General features: G+C 38.1%; 1 protein-coding gene and 1 long non-coding RNA gene across 3 annotated transcripts in view; one reads left to right on the plus strand and one right to left on the minus strand.

Moving 5' to 3' along the window:
- The window catches only part of adgra1b (adhesion G protein-coupled receptor A1b), a 102,760-nt gene that overhangs the window by 77,329 nt on the left and 159 nt on the right, over nucleotides 1-25,272 (minus strand). For both annotated transcript variants that reach the window (XM_089012117.1, XM_089012116.1), the window contains exons 1-6: nucleotides 24,852-25,272; nucleotides 14,844-14,915; nucleotides 9,982-10,053; nucleotides 6,922-6,993; nucleotides 5,223-5,294; nucleotides 3,375-3,538 (exon numbers count right to left, since the gene is read on the minus strand). The exon at nucleotides 24,852-25,272 is cut by the window's right edge and continues 159 nt beyond it. In XM_089012117.1, the coding sequence (XP_088868243.1) occupies nucleotides 3,375-3,538; nucleotides 5,223-5,294; nucleotides 6,922-6,993; nucleotides 9,982-10,053; nucleotides 14,844-14,915; nucleotides 24,852-25,069 (670 nt within the window). In that variant the 5' untranslated portion in view covers nucleotides 25,070-25,272. The remainder of the gene's footprint in view (nucleotides 1-3,374; nucleotides 3,539-5,222; nucleotides 5,295-6,921; nucleotides 6,994-9,981; nucleotides 10,054-14,843; nucleotides 14,916-24,851) is intronic.
- LOC148889632 (uncharacterized) overlaps nucleotides 1-25,272 on the plus strand; it is a 45,103-nt gene that overhangs the window by 11,955 nt on the left and 7,876 nt on the right. The gene's annotated exons all lie outside the window — the stretch shown is intronic.

Consider the following 25,272-nt stretch of genomic DNA (forward strand, 5'->3'; position numbering starts at 1 on the left):
TGATAGGATTTCTCAGTCTTAGTCACTTAATATCATTGACGGTATAGGTCAAGCTCGGGAATGTCACTCCACAATTCTCCTGGTCAAAAGGTTTCTGCTATCTGAGATTTTTTTCAAAGAGTTTCTCCCTGGAAGTCATCCACCTTAAATATCCCAAGATCTTTCCTCTTTCCGGGATCATGGTTCTTATGTTGCGGAATTCTCAGCCAACCTCCTTCCTTTCTTCGTGTAAGATTTCAGGATGCTGGCGTATACATTCTCAGTATGCCGCATTTGCTGGGAAATTTTCCATGTGCCGGCTAAAAACGTCAACAAGTGTGGCATCATTAAAATGTGGCATTGTGTTTATACCAATGTAGCTCAAACAACAACAGTAATACATTGGCTTACGAACTTAATCAGTTTCCAGATAGAGTGTGTAAGGCAAAAAGTGTGTATCCCAAAAAGTAATTTCCCAAAGGAAACCAATAAAATGAGAATAATCCGTTCCTAGGTCCCCGTAAAACATAATTTTCTACTTCCTAATTTTCCAAGCCTTAAAACTACACAAAATATACATTATTTTATGTATAATAGATGTGGTATGGTATTATAATTAAAGAAAATAAACTGTACTGCATAATAAAGTTGTTTTATTTACCTTTGTGATGGTCGTTGATGGCTTGATGGAATGGAGTGGCCGTTTTCATCAGCATTAAACACTTGATGAGGAACATAGCCTTCTTCTTTCACCATCTTGAGGAATGATCCCTTGTAGGCGCTTTCTCTGCGATAATTTTACCTAGTTCCTCATCAATTGTGTTCTGTTTAGCTCGGTTGATAGCTTTTTGCATAGGTGTGCAGATGGCTTGTGCGGGTTATTTGTACAGCCTGATTGATGGGAATTTTAACCTTGCAGTCTACACTCTGCCTTTGAACTATTAATGTTGAAACGAGTCAAAATTTCACTGTTTTCTATCCATTTGGTCACCCTCTCTCTGTCGTCTGCCTGTCTCTTTAATGTTTAAACCACCTCCCCTTACTGCTGCGTTCTTGACCAATCACGTGGCTTTAACCAAAGACTGGGGTCGTGGAATAGAGAACAAAAAAATGTCTGCCGCCATTTGCTTTTTTGGAGAATGGCTTCACTCTCTCTCTGTCTGTAAACCCCAACCCCATCACTGCTGCGTTCTTGACCAATCATGTGGTTTTAACCGACGACTGGGGGCGGGGAACAGAGGATCAAAACAAGCCGGCTGCCATTTTCTTGTTCGGAGAACAGGCTCGTTTGTGAACGACACATCACTCATTGTGGCAGCTCCGTGTGTATCCCGAAAAATAGTTCGTATGCCAAGGTAAAATTTATCAATTGAACGTTTGTAAACCGAAAACTTCGTCAGCCAACGGGTTTGTAAACCGAGGTATCACTGTATCTGCCATTTGTCTGTGTAAGCTATCAGTCGTACAGGAATGGTTCATAGATGAGAAGAACCTTATCATCGATGTATCTGCCATTACGCAAGATATTCTGTACAATAGGAAGCATTTGCCGGCGTAGTTGACTTATTCAACGTATCAATATCATAAGCTGGGAAACTATATGTGAAGTAGAGTGACCGACATTCAATGCTAGTGCTAACTCGACGATATCACAATGGAGTGTCCAGGCATGCAAGTCAGTTATGATGTGACATTAAGCCTGGAGTCCAGCGAGCAGATGGCAGAGCAGAAGGAACAGCGGGTGAAGATTGTCAGGCTGAAGAGAAGGTGAAGGCCACGTAGCGGGGTTGAAGATTAAGGTAACCAAATGGTCAGCTCGCTATGTGTTCATCGTGGTAGTCAGAAGTACAGTGTCTATATTTATGTTGCAATTCATGGTTAATGTCCTCTTTTTTTTTTTTTACAATTGTAAGTTAACTCATTCACTGCCATTCACACATTTATTTGGGAATTGAAAATATGATAATAGTAGAGCACCATTCACGAATTAATGCGAGTTTGGTTTTTTTCTTGCTTGGGTACCGATAAAGTGTTGGCCAGACCTTTGACAATGTTTTCCCTTCCACAAGGGGGCAGCATTTCCTCTTTTTTCCATGTTCATGCTTTGTTCCGGCTTAAGTTGTTGTTAAAGCGCTACATAAACCAATATTTGATGTATTGCATTGTATTTTATTTTGGACAGCCACCATCATTTCAAGCTACCATAACTCCTGACCCATATAATTTAGGAACTATCTGTTTTTTTCTGATGAAAGAAGAGAGTCTAAGGTTTCTTACGCTGCATTGAATGTTTATGTAGTCCTAAAACTCAGTATTCTGTGGGTCCTGGAATTCGAGTGAAAATGACAAAAACCCTGGCACTGGAGTCGACACGTTTTAGCACATAACTGGCAGTGAATGAAACTGTTTTATTGTTTTAATATGCTAGTTATAATTTAATTACGCAAGTTAAATTTACACAACTTATCTTTTTTAATTATTATGTGTGTGTTTTATTTATTATAGTACCTATGCTTGTCTGTGACTGTAAAGTGTCCTTGAGAGCTTTGAAAGGTGCTTAAAATGTAATATATTATTATTAGTAGTAGTAGTAGTAGTAGTAGTAGTAGTAGTAGTAGTAATTATATTTAAGTTGCAATTCATGGTCAATGTCCTATTTTTACAATTGTGAGTCAATGTAAAAAAACAAGTGTTTTATGGTTTTAAAATGCTTTTTACATTTAATTACGCAAGTTAAATGTACACAATTTATATTTTTTTTAAGTATTATGATGATTATTTTAAGCCTAATTATATTTATGTGGCAATTCATAGTTAATGTCCTATTTTTTACAAATGTGAGTTCATGTAATAAAAAAAAACAATAACAAAAAAGGTTTTATTATTTTAATATGTTAGTTACATTTAATCACGCAAGTTACATTTACACAATGTATCTTTTTTTTATTATTATTATGATTATTATCAGTCTAATTATATGTATGTTGCAATTCTCGACCAATGTCCTCTTTTTTACAATGTTGAGTTAATGTAAAAAAAAAAACATTAAAAAAAGTGTATTATCGTTGTAATATGCCAGTTACATTTAATTACGCAAGTTAAATTATGTGTACACAATTGATCTTTTTATTATTATTATTATTATTATTATTATTATTATTATTATTATTATTATTATTATAAGCACTGTCTGTATAGATAATGAAAGTTTCATGATGGCAGCAATTTGACTCTGGACACACTAAACACAAATTTCAGTATGTCCTGATAGAAAAACAGTTAGATGTCTGAACAGGTTCGTGTTTAGCCAGCTTCCTCATTTCCGCAGAAATTTGCAGAAATACTATAAAACGTTGATTCAGTTGTCATACTCTACTATCACAATATAGGCTTACCACATGTGAGCTGCTGACCCCGGAGATTGCGAAATTCCAAACCATGGAGGTGGGTTGGAAACATGCATACCGTGTCGTTGCCAATCCTCACTGACTTGTTTCGAGCCCAGAAGAGAAGCCATTTCAGCTGACAGTCGCAGAATAAAGTATCTGTACTGAAGTGTCTGGTGAAAACAGTAAGATATAGTCACAAAGTTGTATGTCTATGATTTGTACAAAATATATGGAGATCTGTAAAAAAAAAAATTTCACCAGGGTAACATGTTTCATTTTTTTCTTAAAATGGCTTAATTTCTTGTTACATTTGTCCTCTGGATTTTAAATATTGTAAAATTTTTTTTTTTTTTAAATTTAGCCATTTGTCAAAGGCTAAATTTGACTGAATAATAATAATAATAATAATAAATTTCATTTCATTTATAAGCCCCTTTCAAAACTCTCAAGGACATCTTTACAGTCACATGATATTTTTTCTGCGGGTGAGCGGCGGCAGCCACACGCGCCAGCGTTCACTCAACCCGGAAGTAACTCAAATAGACAGAAAGCTAGCTAGTTAGCTAATAGATACAGTAATAATAATAATAATAATAATAATAATAATAATAATAATAATAATGATTTTCATTTATAAGCCCCTTTCAAAACTCTCAAGGACAATTTACAGTCACATGCTATTTTTTCTGCGGGTGAGCAGAGGCAGCCACACGCGCCAGCATTCACTGAACCCGGAAGTAACTCAGACAGAAAGCTACCTAGTCAGCTGATAGATACAGTAATAATAATAATAATAATAATAATAATAATAATAATAATAATAATAATAATAATACATTTAATTTATAGGCGCCTTTCAAAACTCTCAAGGACACTTTTCAGCCACAGGATATATTTTCAGCGGGTGAGCAGCGGCAGCCACACGCGCCAGCATTCACTCAACCCGGAACTAACTCAAATAGACAGAAAGCTAGCTAGTTAGCTAATAGATACAGTAATAATAATAATAATACATTTCATGTTTAAGCACCTTTCAAAACCTCAAGGACATTTTACAGTCACAGGATATATTTTCTGCGGGTGAGCAGCGGCAGCCACACGCGCCAGCGTTCACTCAACCCGGAAGTAACTCAAATAGATAGAAAGCTGGCTAGCTAATAGATACAGTAATAATAATAAAACGTTTCATTTATAAGCGCCTTTTAAAACTCTCAAGGACATTTTACAGTCACAGGATATATTTTCTGCGGGTGAGCAGCGGCAGCCACACGCGCCAGCGTTCCACCCAACGCGGAAGTAACAAAGTAAAACAAAAACAAAAAAACAACTAAATAATATGACAACACAAAGACACGAAGAAATCCCTATGTTATTTTGATTTTCAATTGTTATGAATATTTTACATATTGTTATGGATTTTACAAACCAGTTTTTCAAAGCAGCATATTTTATGCGACATGAAATAGAGTAAAATACACCCATACACACAGACACAAATATATACAGATTGGTAGTATTTCTCGTGAAATATACTGGCTTCTGTGTTTATAATCAGCACAAAAATGCTGCCCAAAAGAGTCGTGTCATGTCGGTACTTACGCTGCATCCTAAATTAAATGAGATTGAATCAGCAACGGTTGCAGCCAAGCAGCGCATTCTATTTTCCCTCATTCGCTTCAACGAATGACAACAATAAATTATCGCACAATCAATTGAATGACGAATGCATGACTGCGCGCATCCTTTAATAGAGTTATGGGAATGTTTATTTTATCATCAATTTTCCAGATTCTTCCTGAAATGATTTTCACCAAATGAAAATGCAAAAATGCAAATATGATATGCATTTCTTACAGTACTCTGAGAGCCACGAGGTGAGTGAAGAGTCCCACTGTTAGAGTGGAGAAGATATTTCCAGATAAATTCCTGTAAGCAGAAAAAAACAGGGTAAGGGAGATCCATCCATCCATAATTTGTAAAATCACTTCGAATGACTTCTACTGAGCGTATTTTACAAAGATTACACCGCATATAGCTATGTTTTACGTTTTAAGACTCACATTGAATATTCAGGAAGTCCTGTTTTTGAGTTGGTGACGATTCCTGACGTGACGTCACGGAAGGAACGCCCCTGACCGAGAAAGCGACACCCAATGCATTTTGGGTACTTTGTTTGGTCTGAAAACTTCGTGTTGATGGCGAACTTAGAAGGAAAACACATACATAACGCGATGGTGAATCGTTGTGTGTTGCACCAAGACTACTATTTGATACTAGTTGACACAAATTCCCAGGAGACAAATCAGCCCATTTGCAAAGGAGCTTTGGCGCCATCTTGTGCATTTTCTGGGACGCTACATTTCATCGAGATGCCTCAAAATGACACGGAATTACTTCTTTAATCGATTGCAAATATGTATGCTTTCCTCTTCAGAACTATTTGAATCATATTCATAACTGGATGAGTCACAAGAAAGCATCTTCTCCGAATCTGAAGCCATTGTTTTGATTCTAGAGCAAGGCAATACGTCTTGGCGTGTCGTCACGAACTTGAAGTAGTTTTGGGAGACTAAGTCATTTTTATTGGTATTTTTCATTTGACTATATATCAGTGTTTTGGGTATTTTAGATGCTATAAAACGTTTTCATGATGTCAGTTAGGAAACAAAAAAAAACGGTGTCGGTTGTCCTTCAATACTTTCCCAGCCACATTCAGCTCATGAACTGGTGTCTAATGATGTTTGTCAATTGACTGAAAAGGCAACAAGGGATCGACTCAAAGAACCGCCCTGAGGATTTCTCACTCTGTAACACTGCGAGTTATTCGACACAATACACATAGTGTCAATGTAGTGTTAATTGATTGATGTGTGTGAGGGCAAGCACATTTACTCAAGTTTGGTCAATTTGAACTACAAGATACACATCACGTCATGACAGCCAATCAGTATTGAGAATGTACTTAGTGTGTCACGCACTTGGTACAGACAAATTGTGGCTTAAGCATGTGATGTGTGAGCACAGGTAGCAACCAGATTCCAATTGGAGCTGAAAATATGGTGGATTGGTGAACAGGGAGGTGGAAAACACTCTCAGTCATACAGTAGTAGGTCCATCGAGGAAAAGGTTTCTTCAGCCGTCATCTGTATATCTTTGAAGGTGTTGGACTCATCCGAAGAGATTCGTCAGCGAACTAAAGTTTTGCTGGTAATTCTGGCCATATATATATATATATATATATATATATATATATATATATATATATATATATATATATATATATATATATATATATATATATATATATATATATATCCCCAATGGACAGAGGTGACTGTGCCAGACCTCTACTCTAAGGTTGGGAGAGTAGTGGACTGCTGTTACCAGCACAACTTTACTTCGCTGACGAAGCTCTTAGGATGAGAAGCAAAACATCCGACACCTTCAAAGACGTACAGATAACGGCTGAAAAAACATTTTCCTCAAAAGGGAATTGGAAAGTTATGTGTATTTACTTGTTTTCAGCTGTTGAATTGTGAACTATGCAACTTACAGTTTTAAAAGATTGCCCAGGTCCAGAAACATTTCAGAGTAGAGGCAACCTATTCTGTTGTTGGACAGGTCCCTGTCATGACAAAGAAAAGGCCAGCGTCAAACACATTGGAAAAATGTTGTGTGAACAGATTCATTTATTTTGTATACACCTGTAATAATACAGTACATTGGAACATATAGCAGTCAATTTAAAGGAATTACATACACGCTAGCTATTAGCTATCTATTCTCTAGCTATTAGCTATCTATTCTCTCGCTATCTATTCGCTAGCTATTAGCTATCTATTCGCTAGCTAGCTTGCCATCTATTTAAGCTACTTCGGGTTGATCCTGTGACTGTAAAGTGACCTTGAGAGTTTTGAAAGGTGCTTAGAAATGAAATGTATTATTATTACAGTAAAGTCTCGTTATATCGATATTCAAGGGAGTCCGAAAAAATATCGATATAACCGGGACTATCGATATATCCGACCCTGTTTGCATGTAATTTTCTCCGTGCGTGCATAGAAATAGTATCGATATAACCGGGACTATCGATATATCCGGTATCGATATAACGAGACTTTACTGTATTATTATTATTAGCGATAGGAGTGACCATGCATTGAGAGAGAAAAGCGGAAGCCGAGTAGGAGCGAATACAGACATGGAGTACAAACTACATCAAAAATAAGAAATTTAGATTTGATTTTCACAAGACCCCGGAATGAGTGCCATGAATATCTGCGCAGTGCTACCCCTGTCACTCAGTTGTTTGTTTGGCAACCCACCCGTACCATTCGCTTGGTAATCGTGTACAACCTTTTCTTCATTACATAACCATTGCCCAATTTTAGATGCTTTAACACGTGAAAAAGCACAGGGGGCTTGCACGTATATAGATCCGTGTCTTCACACTTTGTAATTAAAGAGCAGCTTTGCTGGAGCCGCTGAGGGAAAATAAGTAGAGCAGTCACATAAAGACCGGTTGGGGAACACTTAAATTAACACTTTGCTTCTCTTTGCTTCTGCCTAATTTCGGAAACACACAGATATGCATTCACACACACACACACACACTCGGACACGCACACATACCAAAATGACTAACTAACTGCCTGTGTCCTTGACAGCCTGGATTACATAAAACTATCCAAGTGCAATTTTGTCACTTAAAAGGCTAAATGCAGACCAATAGAAACCAGAAATACCTGAACAAGGAAGATTAAATCAATTACAAAAAGTTCAGCCAGAGCTTTATTATATTTCCGTGTGTGTGTGTGTGTGTGTGTGTGTGTGTGTGTGTTTCTTAAGAAATGGCAAGTCATTGTGATTTCAGCCCTTTATTCAACAGTAATCGCCACCGAGAATGTTCTGTAAACAACAGCTGGTTCATGAAACATGTTGAAGCTTCATTTTCCCATTGCTACATTTCCTGGCACAATTTTCAGACATCCATCCATTATCTGGAACCACTTATCCTTACAGGCGTGCAGGAGCCTATTCCATGTTTCTCCAGGTAATTGCCATCTTATCACAGAGGATACATAGATGAATGAACATTCATATTCACATATCGATAGAAATTAGAGTGCTCAATTAAAGGACAACCGATGCCACTGGTCAAGTTATGTCCATAATTTGTAAAATCACTTGAAATGACTTCTACTGAGCGTATTTTACAAAGATTCCACCGCATATAGCTAGATTTTATGTTTTAAGACTCACACTTAATATTTAGGAAGTCTTGCTTTTGAGTTGGTGACGATTTCTGACGTCACGTCACGGAAGGAACACCCCTGACCGAGAAAGGACACATTTTGCGGTACTTTGTTTGGTCTGAAAACTTCGTGTTGATCCGTGTTGATGGCGAAAATAGAAGGAAAACACATAAATAACGCAATGGGGAATCGTTGTGTTGCACCAATACTACCAATTGCAATAACACCATACATAAGTTGACACAAATTCCCAGCAGACAAATCAGCCCATTTCCAACGGAGCTTGGGCGCCATCTTGTGCATTTTCTGGGCGCTACATTGGAGTCCAGACGGCTCGAATTGATACGGAAGAACTTCTTTAATCGATTGCAAACATTTATGCTTTCCTCCTCAGAACTATTTGAATCATTTTCATCACTGGATGAGTAGCAAGAAAGCATCTTCTCCGAATCTGAACTCTCTGAAGCCATTGTTTTGATTCTGGAGCAAGGCAAGATGTCCTAGTGTGACGTCACGAACTGGGGGCGGGACCTTCTGAAAATTCCCAATTCGCAGCTCATTTTGTTGCAGTTTTAGCACACTTTAAGTCGTTTTTATTGGTGTTTTGCATTTGACTAAAAATATCATACTGCGTGTTTTGGGTATTTTAGATGCTTTAAAATGTCAAACGTCAAAGTCATTCAAACAGAAAAATACAAAGTATCAAATAAAGACCAAGAGTAAAAGTCTGCCAAGATGAAACAAACACATGCACACCATACAATGCATATAATTGCATACAAAGCATAAAATGACCCGACACCGAATGGTCGTGCCGGAAGTCCTTTTAACTGTCACTGATTGGGAACGACCAGCACCCGCGAGGCAGCAGGCAGGGCTGACAGCGCTACCCGTTGGTCGCCAAACAGATCATGACAGGAATAAATTCTTTAATCGATTCACGAACAAGGGGGCGGGACCTTCTGAAACTCGCCATTTCTGTGGTCATTTTGAAGTAGTTTTGGGACACTTTAAGTCATTTTTATTGGTGTTTTGCATTTGAATAAAAATATCATACTGCGTGTTTTGGGTATTTTAGATGCTATAAAACGTTTTTCTGATGTCAGTTAGGAAACAAAAAAAGCGGTGTCGGTTGTCCTTTAACCGACCATTCGTGTTTGTAATGTGGGAGGAAACCGGCGTATCCAAAACACACAACAAACTCCACAAAGGAAGGCCAGAACCCGAATTTTATATTTCAGTTCATTTTGACATCGTACTTAACATATTCTATTATTGTAATCTCCAAAAAACCAGATGAGTTCTTTCCTTGCCCCCCCCCCCTTCAGAAGACTATTACTAGACTCCAAAATACTTACAATCTCCTCAAAGTCAGCAGACCACGGAAGGCCCAAGGCTCTACTGTGCTTATCAGATTATTCTTCAGATCCCTGGAGAGGACCAACAAGAAGGAATGAGAGACAAGCAGAGGCTGTGAACACGTGATATCTAATTTAAAAAAATGTGACTTCATAACATGTTAACTTTCTTCCAGTTCATTGAATAATAATTTCTTTGTCAAATAATGAAAATACAGTGATACGTTGGCTTACGAACTTAATTGGTTCCCAGACAGTCTGTGTAAGGTGAAAAGTGTGTATTCCAAACATTAATTTCCCATAGGAAACCATTAAAATGAGAATAATCCATTCCCAGGTCCCCATAAAATGTGATTTTTTAACTAAATAAGCCTTAAATGACAACCGACGCCTCTGGACAAGTTTCCATAATTTGGAAAATCACTTCAAATGACTTCTACTGAGCGTACTTTACAAATATTCCACAGCATATAGCTATATTTTACATTTTAAGACTTGCGCTGAATATTCAGGAAGTCTTGTTTTTGAGTTGGTGACGATTCCTGACGTCACATCACGACAGGAACGCCCCTGACCGAGAAAGTGACATACAATGCATTTTGGGTACTTTGTTTGGTCTGAAAACTTCGTGGTGATGGCGAAATTGGAAGGAAAACATAAATAACACGATGGTGAATCGTTGTGTGTTGCACCAAGACTACGATTTGATTGTAGTTGACACAAATTCCCAGCAGGCAAATCAGCCCATTTCCAACGGAGCTTTGGCGCCATCTTGTGCATTTTCTGGGACGCTACATTTCTGTTCAGATTCCTCAAAATGACACGGAATTACTTTTTTACTCAATTGCAAACATTTATGCTTTCCTCTTCAGAACTATTTGAATCAATATTCATAACTGGATGAGTAGCAAGAAAGCATCTTCTCTGAATCTGAAGCCATTGTTTTGATCCTCGAGCAAGGCAAGACGTCCTCGCGTGATGTCACGAACAAGGGGGCGGGACCTTCTGAAAATGAAACTTTCTCAGATCATTTTGAAGTAGTTTTGGGACACTAAGTCATTTTTATTTGTGTATTTCATTTGACTAAAAATCTCAGCCTGTGTGTTTTGGGTATTTTAGATGCTATCAAACGTTTTTCTGATGTCAGTTAGGAAACAAAAAAAATGGTGTCGGTTGTCCTTTAAAACTGCACACAATATACCTTATTTTATGTATAATAAATAACTTCAGACCACTATAATTTAGGAATTAACTCTTTTTATCTGATGAAAGATGAGAGTCTAAGGTTTCTATCACTGGATTGAATGTTTATGTAGTCCTAAAACTCAATATTCTGTGGGTTTTGGAATTCAAGTGACAATGACAAAAACCCTGGCACTGGAGTGGTCACATTTGTGCATGTTTGGCAGTGAATGAGCTAAAATTACTGTAGAAATCCAAGGCCTGCTTTATCCAGAATGAAACTAACATGAATACATTGGTTTTTAAAAACGTACAGCTTTCATGATGTGGTAGCTAGCGTCTTAGTCCAGTCAGGTCCATGAACGGGTAGCTTTCGTCTCTGCTCTATAGTCGAAATTGTCTTTGATCATGTGCAATGTGCCAGTAAAGAGCAATTGGACGGTGTACGCCCAGAAGTCATTCACTCTGCCTGCGGCACCTTCTTTCATCTTGACCTATGGAACCAGCCCTGAGCTGCTTTGCTGAATGAGCAGATAATATTTCCAGTTTCATATGAACTGACGTACTTGAATCATAAAGGTCAATTCTTCATGATTGCTGACCTGTATATGGTCGGTCATGTTAACTAACATTCAATCCATTTCAACATATTTCATATCATGAGTATCAGAATCATCTTTATTGCCAAGTATGTAGAACATACAAGGAATTTGTTTCCGGTCGAACACGCTGCACTAGTATCATCGTCAAAAAATTGCAAAGACGCACTACACAGTTCAATTTGGGCTACTGTTCAAAGAGTTAATGGCTTGGGGGAAGAAGCTGTTTAAATGTCTGCTGGATTTGGTGTGCATGGATCGGTAGCGCCTGCCTGAGGGGAGTAGCTGGAAAAGGTGGTGGGCAGGGTGCGGAGGGTCCAGTATGATTTTCCGCGCCCTAGTTTGGATTTATACGTATACACACACACACACACACACACACACACACACACACACACGCACACACACACACACACACATATACACACACACACACACAAATATACACACATATATATACACGTATACACACACCTATATATACACACACACACATATACATACACGTATACACACATAAATACACACACACATATACACACACACACACGTATACACACAATTACACACACACACACACACACACACACACATATATATATGTATATGTATATATATATATATATATATATATATATATATATATATATACAGTAAAGTTTCGTTATATCGATATCGGATATATCGATAGTCCCGGTTATATCGATATTTTTTCGGACTCCCTTGAATATCATATAACGAGACTTTACTGTATATATATATATTTTTTTACACACACACACACACACACACACACACACACATATATATATATATATATATATATATATATATATATATATATATATATATATATATATATATATATATATATATATATATATATATATATATATATATATTTTTTACATATATATATATATTTACATGTATATATACATACACACACACACACAGATACACGCATACACACACACACACAAACTTTGAATTTTGAATACAATTATGAAGTAGAAAGATAGTCAAAGTAAAAATGAAAGACTATCTAGTTCCCAGAGATTCTTCACGGGCATTCAAAACAATTAGGTTTGTGTGGTGGGAACCAATGGCAAAACTAACTGACCAGGGAACAGTGACAAGCTTTGTTCAAGCTTTGCTACCGTGGGACCCGCTGTCAGTAACAGCTTGGGTCCATATTAGAGGGTGGCAGCTTCGGGGAGGGGGATGCTCCCATTATCTAATACACAGAGACCCTTTTTAATAATGATGATTATGTAGACGAATAAATAATTGTCAGATGAGCTTTTACAGAAACACAAACTATACTACGGTAAACTGAACAATGCCAATGGAATGAATACGATACCCGGACGACCTTTTTAAATACCGACTTACAAAGGACAGCATTTCAGTGTTCTCACAGAATATTGTTCACATAAAAGTACAAATCAAAAAAGGTTGATTGGTTAAATTGATTTTTCATGCATCGCATCCTGAAGTATTTGAGGCATTATGACCTGTTTGGCGGGCGACGTAATACAGGGTTGCGCCATGATGCCTGCGTGACAAGAGAGGCACACTGTGCCCTGATGAATGCGCTTCAAATGATTTATTAGAACAAAGGTTTTCGACAGTTACACGTACACTGAATGGATTTCTGTATGGCACATCTACCGGCATGTATACCATATTTTCCGGTATTTACCGGCCTCACCTCCAATGAAAGATGTTTTTTTTCAAACTCTTTCCATATATAAGGCACACCGGACGATAAGACGCACCTTCAATGAGTAGTACAGTGATACCTTGGCTTACGTTCCCAGACAGAGTGTGTAAGGTGAAAAGTGTGTATCCCAAAATTAATTTCCCATAGGAAACCATTAAAATGAGAATAATCCGTTCCCAGGTCCCCATAAAAGATAATTTTCTACTTTTGAATTTAAAACTACACAAAATATACCTTTTTATGTATAATAAATGTGCTATGGTATTATATTTAAAGAAATAAACTGCACTGTGTAATAAAGTCGTTTTATTTACTTTTGTGATGGTCGTTAATGGCTTGATGGAATGGAGTGCTCTGTTTCATCAGCATTAAACATTTGATGAGGAACGTAGCCTTCTTCCTTCACTATATTGAGGAATGATCCCTTGTAGGTGCTTTCTCAGTAATTAATGTTATCTAGTTCCTCATCAATTGTGTTCTGTTTAGCTGGGTTGATAGCTTTTTGCATCAAGTGTACAGATGGCTCCCCTCACTGCTGCGTTCTTGACCAATCACGTGGCTTTAACCGAATACTGGGGGCAGGGAATAGAGGACCAAAACAAGCCCGCTGCCATTTTCTTGTTAGGAGAACGGGCAGTCATTGTGGAAGCTCCGTGTGTATCCCGAAAAATAGTTCATACGCCAAGGTAAAATGTTCATAAATTTAAAGTTCGTAAACCGAAAAGTTCGTAAGCCAAGGGGTTCGTAAACACAGGTCTCATTGTATATGGAAAAAGTTAGAAAATACACCATTCATTTGGGTTCGCCTTATACTCCGGTGCGCCTTATACACCGGAAAATCCGGTAATAATAGATCAATATACATTGAGTTATATTTCCCCGTTATCAACAAGTGTCACCATCCAACCGGGTACAACCAGGAAGAGAGGCCGTTCTTGGTGAGCCGCACCCAAGTGAAAGCAATCAATTGCTGATATCAGGGGGTCGTCATGAGTCGTAACACGGTCACCATAGATCTCATCATCATCCTGAGACTGTGAATCTTCTTGGGATATTACATAAAGTGTCGTATTCGTTGACGAGGTTTGCACACTGTGAGAGCTCCTACATTCTGCGCTACATTAGACTTTTATATGATGCCTTATATTATCTATTTTAAGACATTTATTGTAGCAATTGAGGTTAAGTACACCGGCTGTAAGGTGAAAAGTACTGGCAATCCCCCTGAAAATCTGACTTGTAATTCCCCCGTCCTTTTCACTTTCTACAGTTTCAGTACCATGTAGTAGTGGGAATCAGGGGAAGACAATCAGGGGAAGACATAACAATAAAGCAATCTTGATTGAAGTACTTACAATTTTTCCAGAGATGCCAAGCCATAGAAGGATCCGTTCCGCAGCACGGTGATCTTGTTGTTACTCAGATTTCTGTTTAGGGGAAAACTACGATTAGAAATGAGGTGAGGAGAAACAATGAACAAGTATGTTCATGTCACAAAAACAACAATTACATGGAGTCAGTGGCGGGCCGTGGATTTCATCGCTAGGCCTTCAGTAGTGCTACGTCTGAAACAATCCAGACTCAAAAAAAAGAGAGTGATTTACTACTAGTCATCTAGAGGGTAAAATTAGTCACGAAATAATTGACCGACTTTTCTTGAAAAGTCCATCCTGAAAATGGCTCGAACAGTAAATGTCCAAAAAATTCCATTTCTTCTCCTTCAGCCATTGTGGGTTGACAAAACTGCTATTAAATCAACACAATATATTTGCTTATGCAGCTAGCTACCGATACAGTGTGCTAGCACTGGCCAGTATGCTGTTATGACGAGCGGCTTGTGATCAGAGCAGTTTACGCTAACTACGATTGGCTAGTGTCTAGTCAATCATAGTTGGCGAAAACTCTGTTGACCTGCGCCTTCAAGAAGGCGTTGGTAGCCTTTTTGAGTTGTCACCTCGAAATCTGATTGGTTAGAGCAACAGTTTGATTGACGCATTTGATGCTCCAAGGGCCCGCAGAACTGATTGTGAAGGCTTCCCAGGTAGATTTTTGATCGTGGTAACAAATGATGGCTGATGGTGATTTGTTAAATGCTTAAATATGAAAAAACATGTCGGGAAGCAGCGCAAAATTAATGAAAAGAAGCTGAAAGACAATTTGGAATTATTTCACAAGAATTCATGGACAAAATAGTATGTGACTCAGATATTTTTAGGCCAGCAGAGAAGGCTTTGCAATCAAACACTGTAAAATTCAACTCAACATTTCTTACCATATTTTGAGTAGTTGAGACAGACTCAAGCTAAATCATATGTACACCCAACACACTGTTTACATGAGAAACTCTCTAAATTCTTATTTTTAATCAGACAATCATATTTTGGGGCAAGTCAAATAAAATGTGCCGAAAAATGAAAAATGTGTTTCATTATCAATACATGTATTTCAGATCACAATAATGTTTGGTGTCTGAGCAAAAGGGAAATGAACTGACATTATGATCAAGCAGGTCCGTTTCATTAATAATCCATTTCATTTATAAGTGCCTTTCAAAACTCTCAAGGTCACTTTACAGTCACTGGATCAGCTTTTCTGTGGGTGAGCAGCGGCAGCCACATACACCAGCGTTCACTCAACCCGGAATAACTCAAATAAATAAAAAGCTAGCTAGCCATTAGATAGCTAATAGATAGCCATCCAGCCAGCTAGCTTGCTAACAGATAGATAATAGATAGTCAGCTAAGTAACCAGCTAGGTATTAGATAGCCAATAGAAAGCCAGCTAGCTAGCCAGCCAATAGATAGCCAACAGATAGCCAGCCAAACAGCTAGCTAGCCAGCCACCAGATAGCCAACAGATAGCCAGCCAGCTAGCTAGCTAGATAGATAGCGAATAGAGAGCTAGCTAGATAGATCGCTAGCCAGCTAGATAACAAATAGAGACCTAGCTAGTTCGATAGATGGCTCCCGTTGTCACGAAAGCTTGAAATCTCTTTCTTTCTTTAAACATTTGCGCATTTCTTCTTTCTCTCCTGACTTTCATTGGTGTGCTGGAAGATGTTTGGTCGACTTCTTGACGTTGTCTGTTAGTTGTGTGTGTTATTTTAGATTGCATTTGAATTTCAAATCAACAAGAACTTTATACATTGCAACTTACACCGGAGAAAAGACAAAGTTACCGGATGATTGCTGTGATTCGTGCAAATGTAATCAAGTCATTATAATTGTAGATAGGTGCAATTAAAAAAAAACACAAATAAAAATATTAATGAATATGACAACGACTTCGGGGTTGCGCATTTCACTGTTGTGATGATGACGACAGCGAAAAAAGTATTGATGGTTTCTGTAACTTTTGTGTTTTTTTTCTTAGCTTGTAAAATATATACAGTGATACCTCAGTTTACGAACCCATTGGCTTACAGACTTTTCGGTTTATGAACATTAAATTCGTGAAAATGTTACCTTGGCATACAAACAATTTTTTCGGGATACACACGGAGCTGCCACAATGAGTGTCATTCGCGAATGAGCCTGTTCTCCTAACAAGAAAATGTTAGCCGACTGTTTTTGTCCTCTGTTCAAAGGCAGAATGTAGACTGCAAGGTTAAAATATCCCATCGATCGGGCTCCACAAACAACCCGCACAAGCCATCTGTACATTGATGAAAAAAGCTATTATCCCAGCTAAACAGAACAAAATTGATAAGGAACTAGATAAAATTATGGCAGAGAAAGCACCTCCAAGGGATCATTCCTCAATATGGTAAAAGAAGAAGGTTACGTTCGTCATCAAGTGTTTAATGCTGAGGAAACCGGCCACTCCATTCCATCAAGCCATCAACGACCATCACAAAGGTAAATAGAACGACTTTATTATACAGTACAGTTTATTTCTTTAATTATAATACCACAGCACATTTATTATACATAAAATAAGGTATATTTTGTGTAGTTTGAAGGCTTAGAAAATAAGAAAGTAGCAAATTATGTTTTATGACGACCTGGGAACGGATTATTCTCATTTTAATGGTTTCCTGTGGGAATTTAATTTTTGGGATACACACTTTTTGCCTTACACACTCTGTCTGGGAACCAATTAAGTTCGTAAGCCAAGGTATCACTGTAAATATGAAATTCCTACTTCGATCAAAAAAAAACAAGCTGGGTGAAGTGATTGACACTCACTTATGAATGTAGTGAGATCATCAGATATTTTGTGCTGTCATTGGGTTTCATTCTTCCTGTTCCCTGGATAACCAACACTTCCCTCTTTGGACATCCCTCACAAGGGACAGGCATCCTCTGTTTGAGCAAACTCAAGCGTGTCATGCATTGGGTATGTCCTACGTGCCGAATTCGGGCATCTGCCTAATGTCCAGGAAATGAATGGAATAACAGAACGGATCATTATGTCAACAGATCCACTTTTGAGTATCTGTCCAACTCATTATTCACATTGTCATTTATGTTCTCCGTACTGGATTTCCGTGGACTGCCACGAAAAGGGATAAGAATCATGTTTTTTTTCTAACCAAATGCAATGACAAGACAGTATCTGCACTGTATAAGTACTGTATTGAGTGTAGTCACGCATTGATGTGGAAGTGTGTGACATGCTGGCTGGCCAAAATTGGAGCTGTTGTTAAAGCACTATATAAAGTTACTTCTGGGTTGAGGGTTTATTGGAGAAATCTTAGCTAGCTAGCTAGCTTTTTATCTATTTGAGTTACTTTCGGGTTGAGTGATTATTGGCTAACTCTTAGCTAGCCAGATTTCTATCTAATTGAGCTACTTCGGGGTTTAGTGATTATTAGCTAACTCTTAACTTGCTAGCTAGCTCTCTATCTATTAAAGTTATTTCCGGCTTGAGTGATTATTAGCTTACTCTGAGCTAGCTAGCTAGCATTCTATCTATTTGAGGTACTTCCGGGTTGAGTGATTATAAGCTAACTCTTAGCTAGCTAGATTTCTGTCACTCATTGAGTGGGGGTTGAGTGAACGCTGGCGCATGTGGTTGCCACTGCTCACCCGCAGAAAACTTAGCCTGTTACTGTAAAGTGACCTTGAGAGTTTTGAAAGGCGCTTATAAATGAAATGTATTATAAACAAATAAACCAAAAGAAAAGCTTGGACAAAACACAAAGGCTACGATGTAACAGATTAGATAACAGAAAACAGGAACAGGAAACAAACAGGAAACACAAAAAAAGTCACAAGGAAACAAGAAATAACTTGACACCAAAATGTTATCCAAACAGCAAAAAAAAAACACAATTGTGACAATTCTCAATTTAAACCAGTAGCTCAGACATCCAATTTATCCCCGCAACAGCCCGTTGTCACTCTGTGTGGTCAGACTGAAATGTAGCTAATTACATGTAGATAATTACAGAGAAAGAGAAAGAGAGAACGAGAAAGAGAATGAGAAAGAGAAAGAGAAAGAGAGAGAAAGAGAGAGAGAAAGAGAAAGAGAGAGAGAAAAAGAGACAGAGAGAAAGAGAGAAAGAAAGAGAGAGAGAGACAGAAAGAGAGAGAGAAAAAAAAAGAGAGAGAGAGAGAGAGAGAGAGAGAGAAAGAAAGAGAAAAAGAGAAAGAGAGAGACAGAGAGACAGAAAGAGAAAGAAAGAGAAAGAGAGAACGAGAGAGAAAGAGAGAGAGAGAGAAAGAGAGAGAAAGAGAGAGAAAGAGATAAAGAGAAAGAGAGAGAAAGAGAGAGAGAGTGAGAGAGACAGAAAGAGAGAAAGAGAGAAAAGGAGAAAAAGAGAAAGAAAGATATATATATATAGAGAGAGAGAGAGAGAGAGAGAGAGAGAGAGAGAGAGAGAGAGAGAGAGAGAGAGAGAGAGTGTCGTTCGCGACACATCACTCATTGTGGCGCTATGTGTGTATCCCGAAAAATAGTTTGTATGCCAAGGTAAAATTGTCATAAATGTAACGTTTGTAAATCGAAAATCAAAGTTGAAAACGAGATTGCTGCTGTGGACTGCAAATTTCCCCATTGCGGGACGAATAAAGGTATTCTGATTCTGATTCTGAGTCCGAATTTCACCAAAATACACCATTCATTGCGGGTGCGCCTTATACTTCAGTGCGCCTTATACACCAGAAAATACAGTAACTCAAAATGAATTAAAAACGACCTACAATAAATCTTCCCAATAATACAGTAAAGTCTCGTTATATCGATATTCTCGGGAGTCGGAAAAAATATCGATATATCCGATCCCGCGGCATGTAAATTTTCTCCTTGCGCTCATAGAAATAGTATCGTAATAAGCAGTACTATCGATATAACCGATATCGATATAACGAGACTTTACTGTATATTAATAATCCTGCCTCCCCCACACAGCCATAACTGGTGAACCTCTTCCATCTCAATGGCATTTTCAAAACAATGCAATATTGAAAAGTCTCATCTCCCCCAACTATTTCGACAGAAAATATGAAAAATCAACCATAAACAAAAGCGGCAGCCATTTCTACACTTGAACATGATGTCAGATTTGGATGGTCGCTGAGGAAATGTTTTGACAAGCAGTTCATTGTCAATGTGGGTTGAAATAACAGAGAAGGGGGAGGGATATAAGAAGAGAACATTTGGGGGAAACATTTGTGAGATTTGTCCAACTGCCTCTGGTTGACATTGTGTATATGTGTTTATTTGCACAGCACATCTAAACAAAAGAGTGAGCGGGAAGGCCACTTCAGCTTTTAGAAAGGTCACGTTTCCTAGCGCAGGAAAAATGCTTCCTGGCCCAGCTAGAGCTGCTCACCGAGGAATAAGGCTGATTGGATTAGATTGGATTGGATATGCCTTTATTAGTCTCACAGTGGAGAAATTTACATTTCACAGCAGCAAAGTGATGAAAGGAATGAAAGTAGAAAAACAAAATACATGAGCTGCTGGAAAGGCAGCCACTCTCGCGGCGCCATCTTGAAGTCAAAATAACAAAAAAAAAAAAAAAAAAAAAAAAAAACTGATAACTCAATAAAATGTACACCTAATAATAATAATAATAATAATACATTTCATTTATAAGCACCTTTCAAAACTCTCAAGGTCACTTTACAATCACAGGATAAGTTTTTCTATGGGTGAGCAGTAATAACTCAAATAGATAGAAGGCTAGCTCGCTAGCTACATAGCTAGTACAGTACACTATATTGCTATTGCTTTTTTGACCAGTGTATATATAGTCTATTGTATAGTATATTGTTATTTACTGATAGAGTTATTTTTGATTTTCCAAAATCCCCCCAAAAAAATAACTGAACTCTAAGTTATGTTTTTGTTTAGATTACGTTAGGTTTTGTTCCCACGTCCCGTTTTTGTCTCCACCTGTTCTCGTCATCGCTGTCTGTTGTGTTCAACCAATCAGCTCCCTCCATTTTGTGTCTTGTCCAGGTGTTTCTCGTCATCTAATCACTTTTATGGATCATTCTGAATGTATGTGTACTCCTATCATGTTTTGTTTCCGTCCTAGCTTTTTGCTACTTTGGTTCCTTGTTTGTTTCAAGACTTTGATTATTTCCGTGACATCTGTGTAAGCCACAGGTGTCAAAGTCAAGGCCCGCGGGACAAATCCGGCCCGCCACATCATTTTTTTCGGCCCGCAAAAGCAAATCAAACTTGTGAAATTCCATGATGATTGCTAAAATCTGAGCCAAAATTTCATATTTTTGGATGTCAACCACAATAAAGGTCATTATTCTTGACTTCAGATTTGAAAACGAGTTATTCATTAATTTGCTGTGTGCTCTATATGTAATATTTGAAGGGATTTAAACATTCTAATGGGTTCCCCAAATTCAACTTAAACCCCTGGTGTAAGTGCTCATTCGTACAGGAGTGGTCCATCGGTGAGAAGGTTTTTTTCAGCCATCATCTGTACTTCTTTGAAGGTGTCAGACGTTTCACTTCTCATCCGAGGAGCTTCGTCGGCAAACAAAAATTTGCTGGTAGCTCTGGCCCTATGTATGTAGTATATATTTATACAAAGGGCCAGAGCTACCATTAAATGTTAGTAATTTTACTAATTTTACAAAAAAATTGTTGGTTGGTCTGGACCTATGTATATAGTATATATATATATGTATATAAGGTCAGAGCTACCAGCAAATTTTAGTTCGCTGACGAAGCTCCTCGGATGAGAAGCAAAACGTCCGACACCTTCAAAGAAGTACAGATGACGGCTGAAGAAACCTTATTATTGATTATTTCTGTGATTTCCATTTTTAGTGTACTCCTATTTTTTAGTTTAGGTTTTTTCATTAGATACATTTTGGTCGGTACACCCTATCTATCTCACTTTATGTAGACCTAAAACTCAAGAATAATAAAAATAATAATAATACATTTGATTTATAAGCGCCTTTCAAAACTCTCAAGGTCACTTTACAGTCGCAGGATCGTTTTTTATGCAGGTGAGCAGCGGCAGCCACATGCGCCAGCATTCATTCAACCCAGAAGTAACTCAAATAGATAGAAAGCTAGCTAGCTAGCGAATAGATAGCCAGCTAGACAGTTAGCTAACTAGCTAGATAGCCATGTAGCTAATAATAGAATACATAGCTAGCTAGTTAGTAGCTATGTATAGTAGCTAGTGGACGGACGGCTTTGTCGCGTCATTTGATGTTTCGCAGGATGAAATTCGGGAATGGAAGCAAATGAGTTAATGATGGCAAAATGATTGTTTGCAGTCATGTTTTATTTTGCAAATGCAATCAATGATGTCCATGATCGATCATCAAATTATGGCATTTAAACCAAACACCAATTTTGCAGAAAATATGCCTTATTTGCCAATCTGAACCAGCCAATGAGACCTCTATAGTCTATTTTCTGGACTTGCTTTTCAAAATTTGTCAATGTCAATGCATTACTATCACACCTCCAAACATATATTTTTCAGCATTAGTCACAATTTGCTTCCTTTATTTATCACTACTTAAAAAAAAAAAGAATTTCCTCAGTATCCGGAAACTGCAAAAAGCACCGCATTGGTAAATGCAAATACAGAACACACCCCATAACCATTCCCTACTGAGAAAAAGAAAAAAGGCCGTTCTGACTGCACGCACGAAAACTCCAAATGCAATAAATTACATCAAGCGAAATGCTTGAATTAATCAACTCAACTGGCAATGCAGACTTTGAGTGCTTGGGTGTAATTTGTCAATAGCCATCATCATATGTACAGTACTTTCACACTCTAAAGCACAGGTGTCAAAGTCAAGGCCCGCGGGCCAAATCCGGCCCGCCACATCATTTTTTTCGGCCCGCGAAAGCAAATCAAACTTGTTAAATTCTATGATGATTGCTAAAATCTGAGCCAAAATTTCATATTTTTGGATGTCAACCACAATAAAAGTCATTATTCTTGACTTCAGATTTGAAAACGAGTTATTCATTAATTTGCTGTGTGCTCTATATGTAATATTTGAAGGGATTTAAACATTCTAATGGGTTCCCCAAATTCATAACGGCCCTCGAGAGGAAACCATAACTACAATGTGGCCCGCGGCAAAAAATGACTTTGACACCCCTGCTCTAAAGGGACTCCTTCAAATTTCCAAGAAATGAAACTGTCCATTACTGCAGCAGTCAGTCAGTAGTTGGGCACTGAGTCAGTGCACCTGCAGCGAAGCAAGGAACATTATACCCCCCCCCCCCCCCCAAGAAGTGTATGAAGTCCTATTTCATCAACGGGAGAGCTCGCCGGACTATTAAGGAATGATTCTCACAGTTGCAATCAAAGGACAACACCCACATTTGAATCACTTTAACAATAAAGGAGAAAATAGGGCACTAACTGACAAAGTTGATGAGAATTTGCTGCTCTGGCAGTGTCTGTCATTTGATTTTGCTGATTTTGGAATCACTCAATTACAAAATTCTATGATAATAATAATAATAATAATAATAATAAATTTCATTTCTAAGCGGCTTTCAAAACTCTCAAGGACACTTTACAGTGACAGGATAAGTTTTTCTGTGAGTGAGCAGTGGCAGCAACATGCGCCAACAGCGTTCACTCAAGTCAAATGTATAGAAAGCTAGCTAGCTAATAGATAGCAAATAAATAGCGAATAGATAGCCTGATCGCCAACAGCTAATAATAAAGGCAAATCCAATCCAATTCAATCCAAATAAAGCGCGGACAGCCAGATAGCCAACAGCTAGACAGCATACAGCCAGTCAGCTAGACAGCTAATAGCTAGCTAGCTAATGGATAGCAAATAAAAAGTGAATAGATAGCCAGATAGCCCACAGCTAGACAGTTTACAGCAAGTCAGCTAGACAGCTAATAGATAGCTAGCTTGCTAATGGATAGCAAATAAATAGCAAATTGATAGCCAGATAACCAATCGCTACCAATCGACAGATAATAGCTAGCTAGCTAATGGATAGCAAATAAATAGCGAATAGATAGCCAACAGCTAGACAGCTTACAGCCAGTCAGCTAATAGCTAGCTAATGGATAGCAAATAAATAGCGAATAGATAGTCAACAACTAGACAGCTAACAGCCAGCCAGCTAGACAGCTAATAGCTATCTAGCTAATGGATAGCAAATAAATAGCGAATAGATAGCCAACAGCTAGGCAGCTCATGGCCAGTCAGCTGATAGCTAATGGATAGCAAATAAATAGCGACTAGATAGCCAACAACTAGACAGTTTACAGTCAATCAGCTAGACAGCTAATAGCTTGCTAGCTAGCTAATGGATAGCAAATAAATAGCGAATAGATAGCCAGATAGCCAACAGCGAGACACCTTACAGCCAGTCAGCTCGACAGCTAATAGCCAGTCAGCTAGCTAATGGGTAGCTCATAAATAGTTAATAGCCAGATAGCCAACAGCTAGCAAGCTAACAGTGACATGCTGTCACTCCTTTTGAGACACAGGTAAGATGTAAGACTGGCGGCGCACCTTCAATATTTAAAAAAACGTTTTTCATATATACCTGTACATTGCGCAGTCGTGTTATCACTTGCATGTGCTAAGTGCTGCCATCTAGAGGCTCATTTCGGAACAGCAAATTAATATATGAGTAATTGACTGAATGAGAACCCCCAATTTTCTAAAATGGCGGCAATTAAAATGTTAATTAAAGTGTTAAAAAGTGAAGTTAAGTGAATATTAAACGTCAATTTTCAATGTCAATTAAATTTTGATTGATTCCAATGAACCAAAACACCTTTTTAAGATAGCTGAAATTAAAATAAAAAAGAAAATGTGAATCACAGTATGGATCGCTGAAATGTATTTCAATTAATTGCTGTTATATAAGGAATATATAAGGTTTGGAAACCGTTGATTCCATGGATTTAAATAGATCATGCACGGATTACTTACAGTGAGAAGGTTCTGTTCGGTAAAAAGCTTGGTTGAAGTGTCTCCATCAGCTCCACATCATCACACACAACTTTGAATCGGACGTGCTGTCTGTTGAGATCTTTGGACCTCTCAGCCAAACACTGACAGCTGTCCACGATCAAATCCGGGCAGTTTCTGTTGCCATCCGCGGACCCCCGCCACCCGATCATGGCGCACAGTAAAATCAGAATCCTCATGATTGATTTGTACTTGTTCTCACGCTCATCCGTCAAGTAATGTCCTCCCAGTTTGGAGTCCCGGTCCAAACCATTTCACATGGGCTCGCTTTCAAGTCCAGCCTGTGAAGCCGCGGTCCAACAAACCGTCATGTCCAGAAAACAAGCAAATCACTGGTGCAGTTTTTTGGAGGTTACGCGTAAATCTATGGTTGATTTACGTT

The sequence above is a fragment of the Hippocampus bargibanti genome, linkage group LG13 (genome assembly GCF_051943395.1).
Source record: "Hippocampus bargibanti isolate YZ-2025 linkage group LG13, ASM5194339v1, whole genome shotgun sequence".
Classification (NCBI taxonomy): domain Eukaryota; kingdom Metazoa; phylum Chordata; class Actinopteri; order Syngnathiformes; family Syngnathidae; genus Hippocampus; species Hippocampus bargibanti.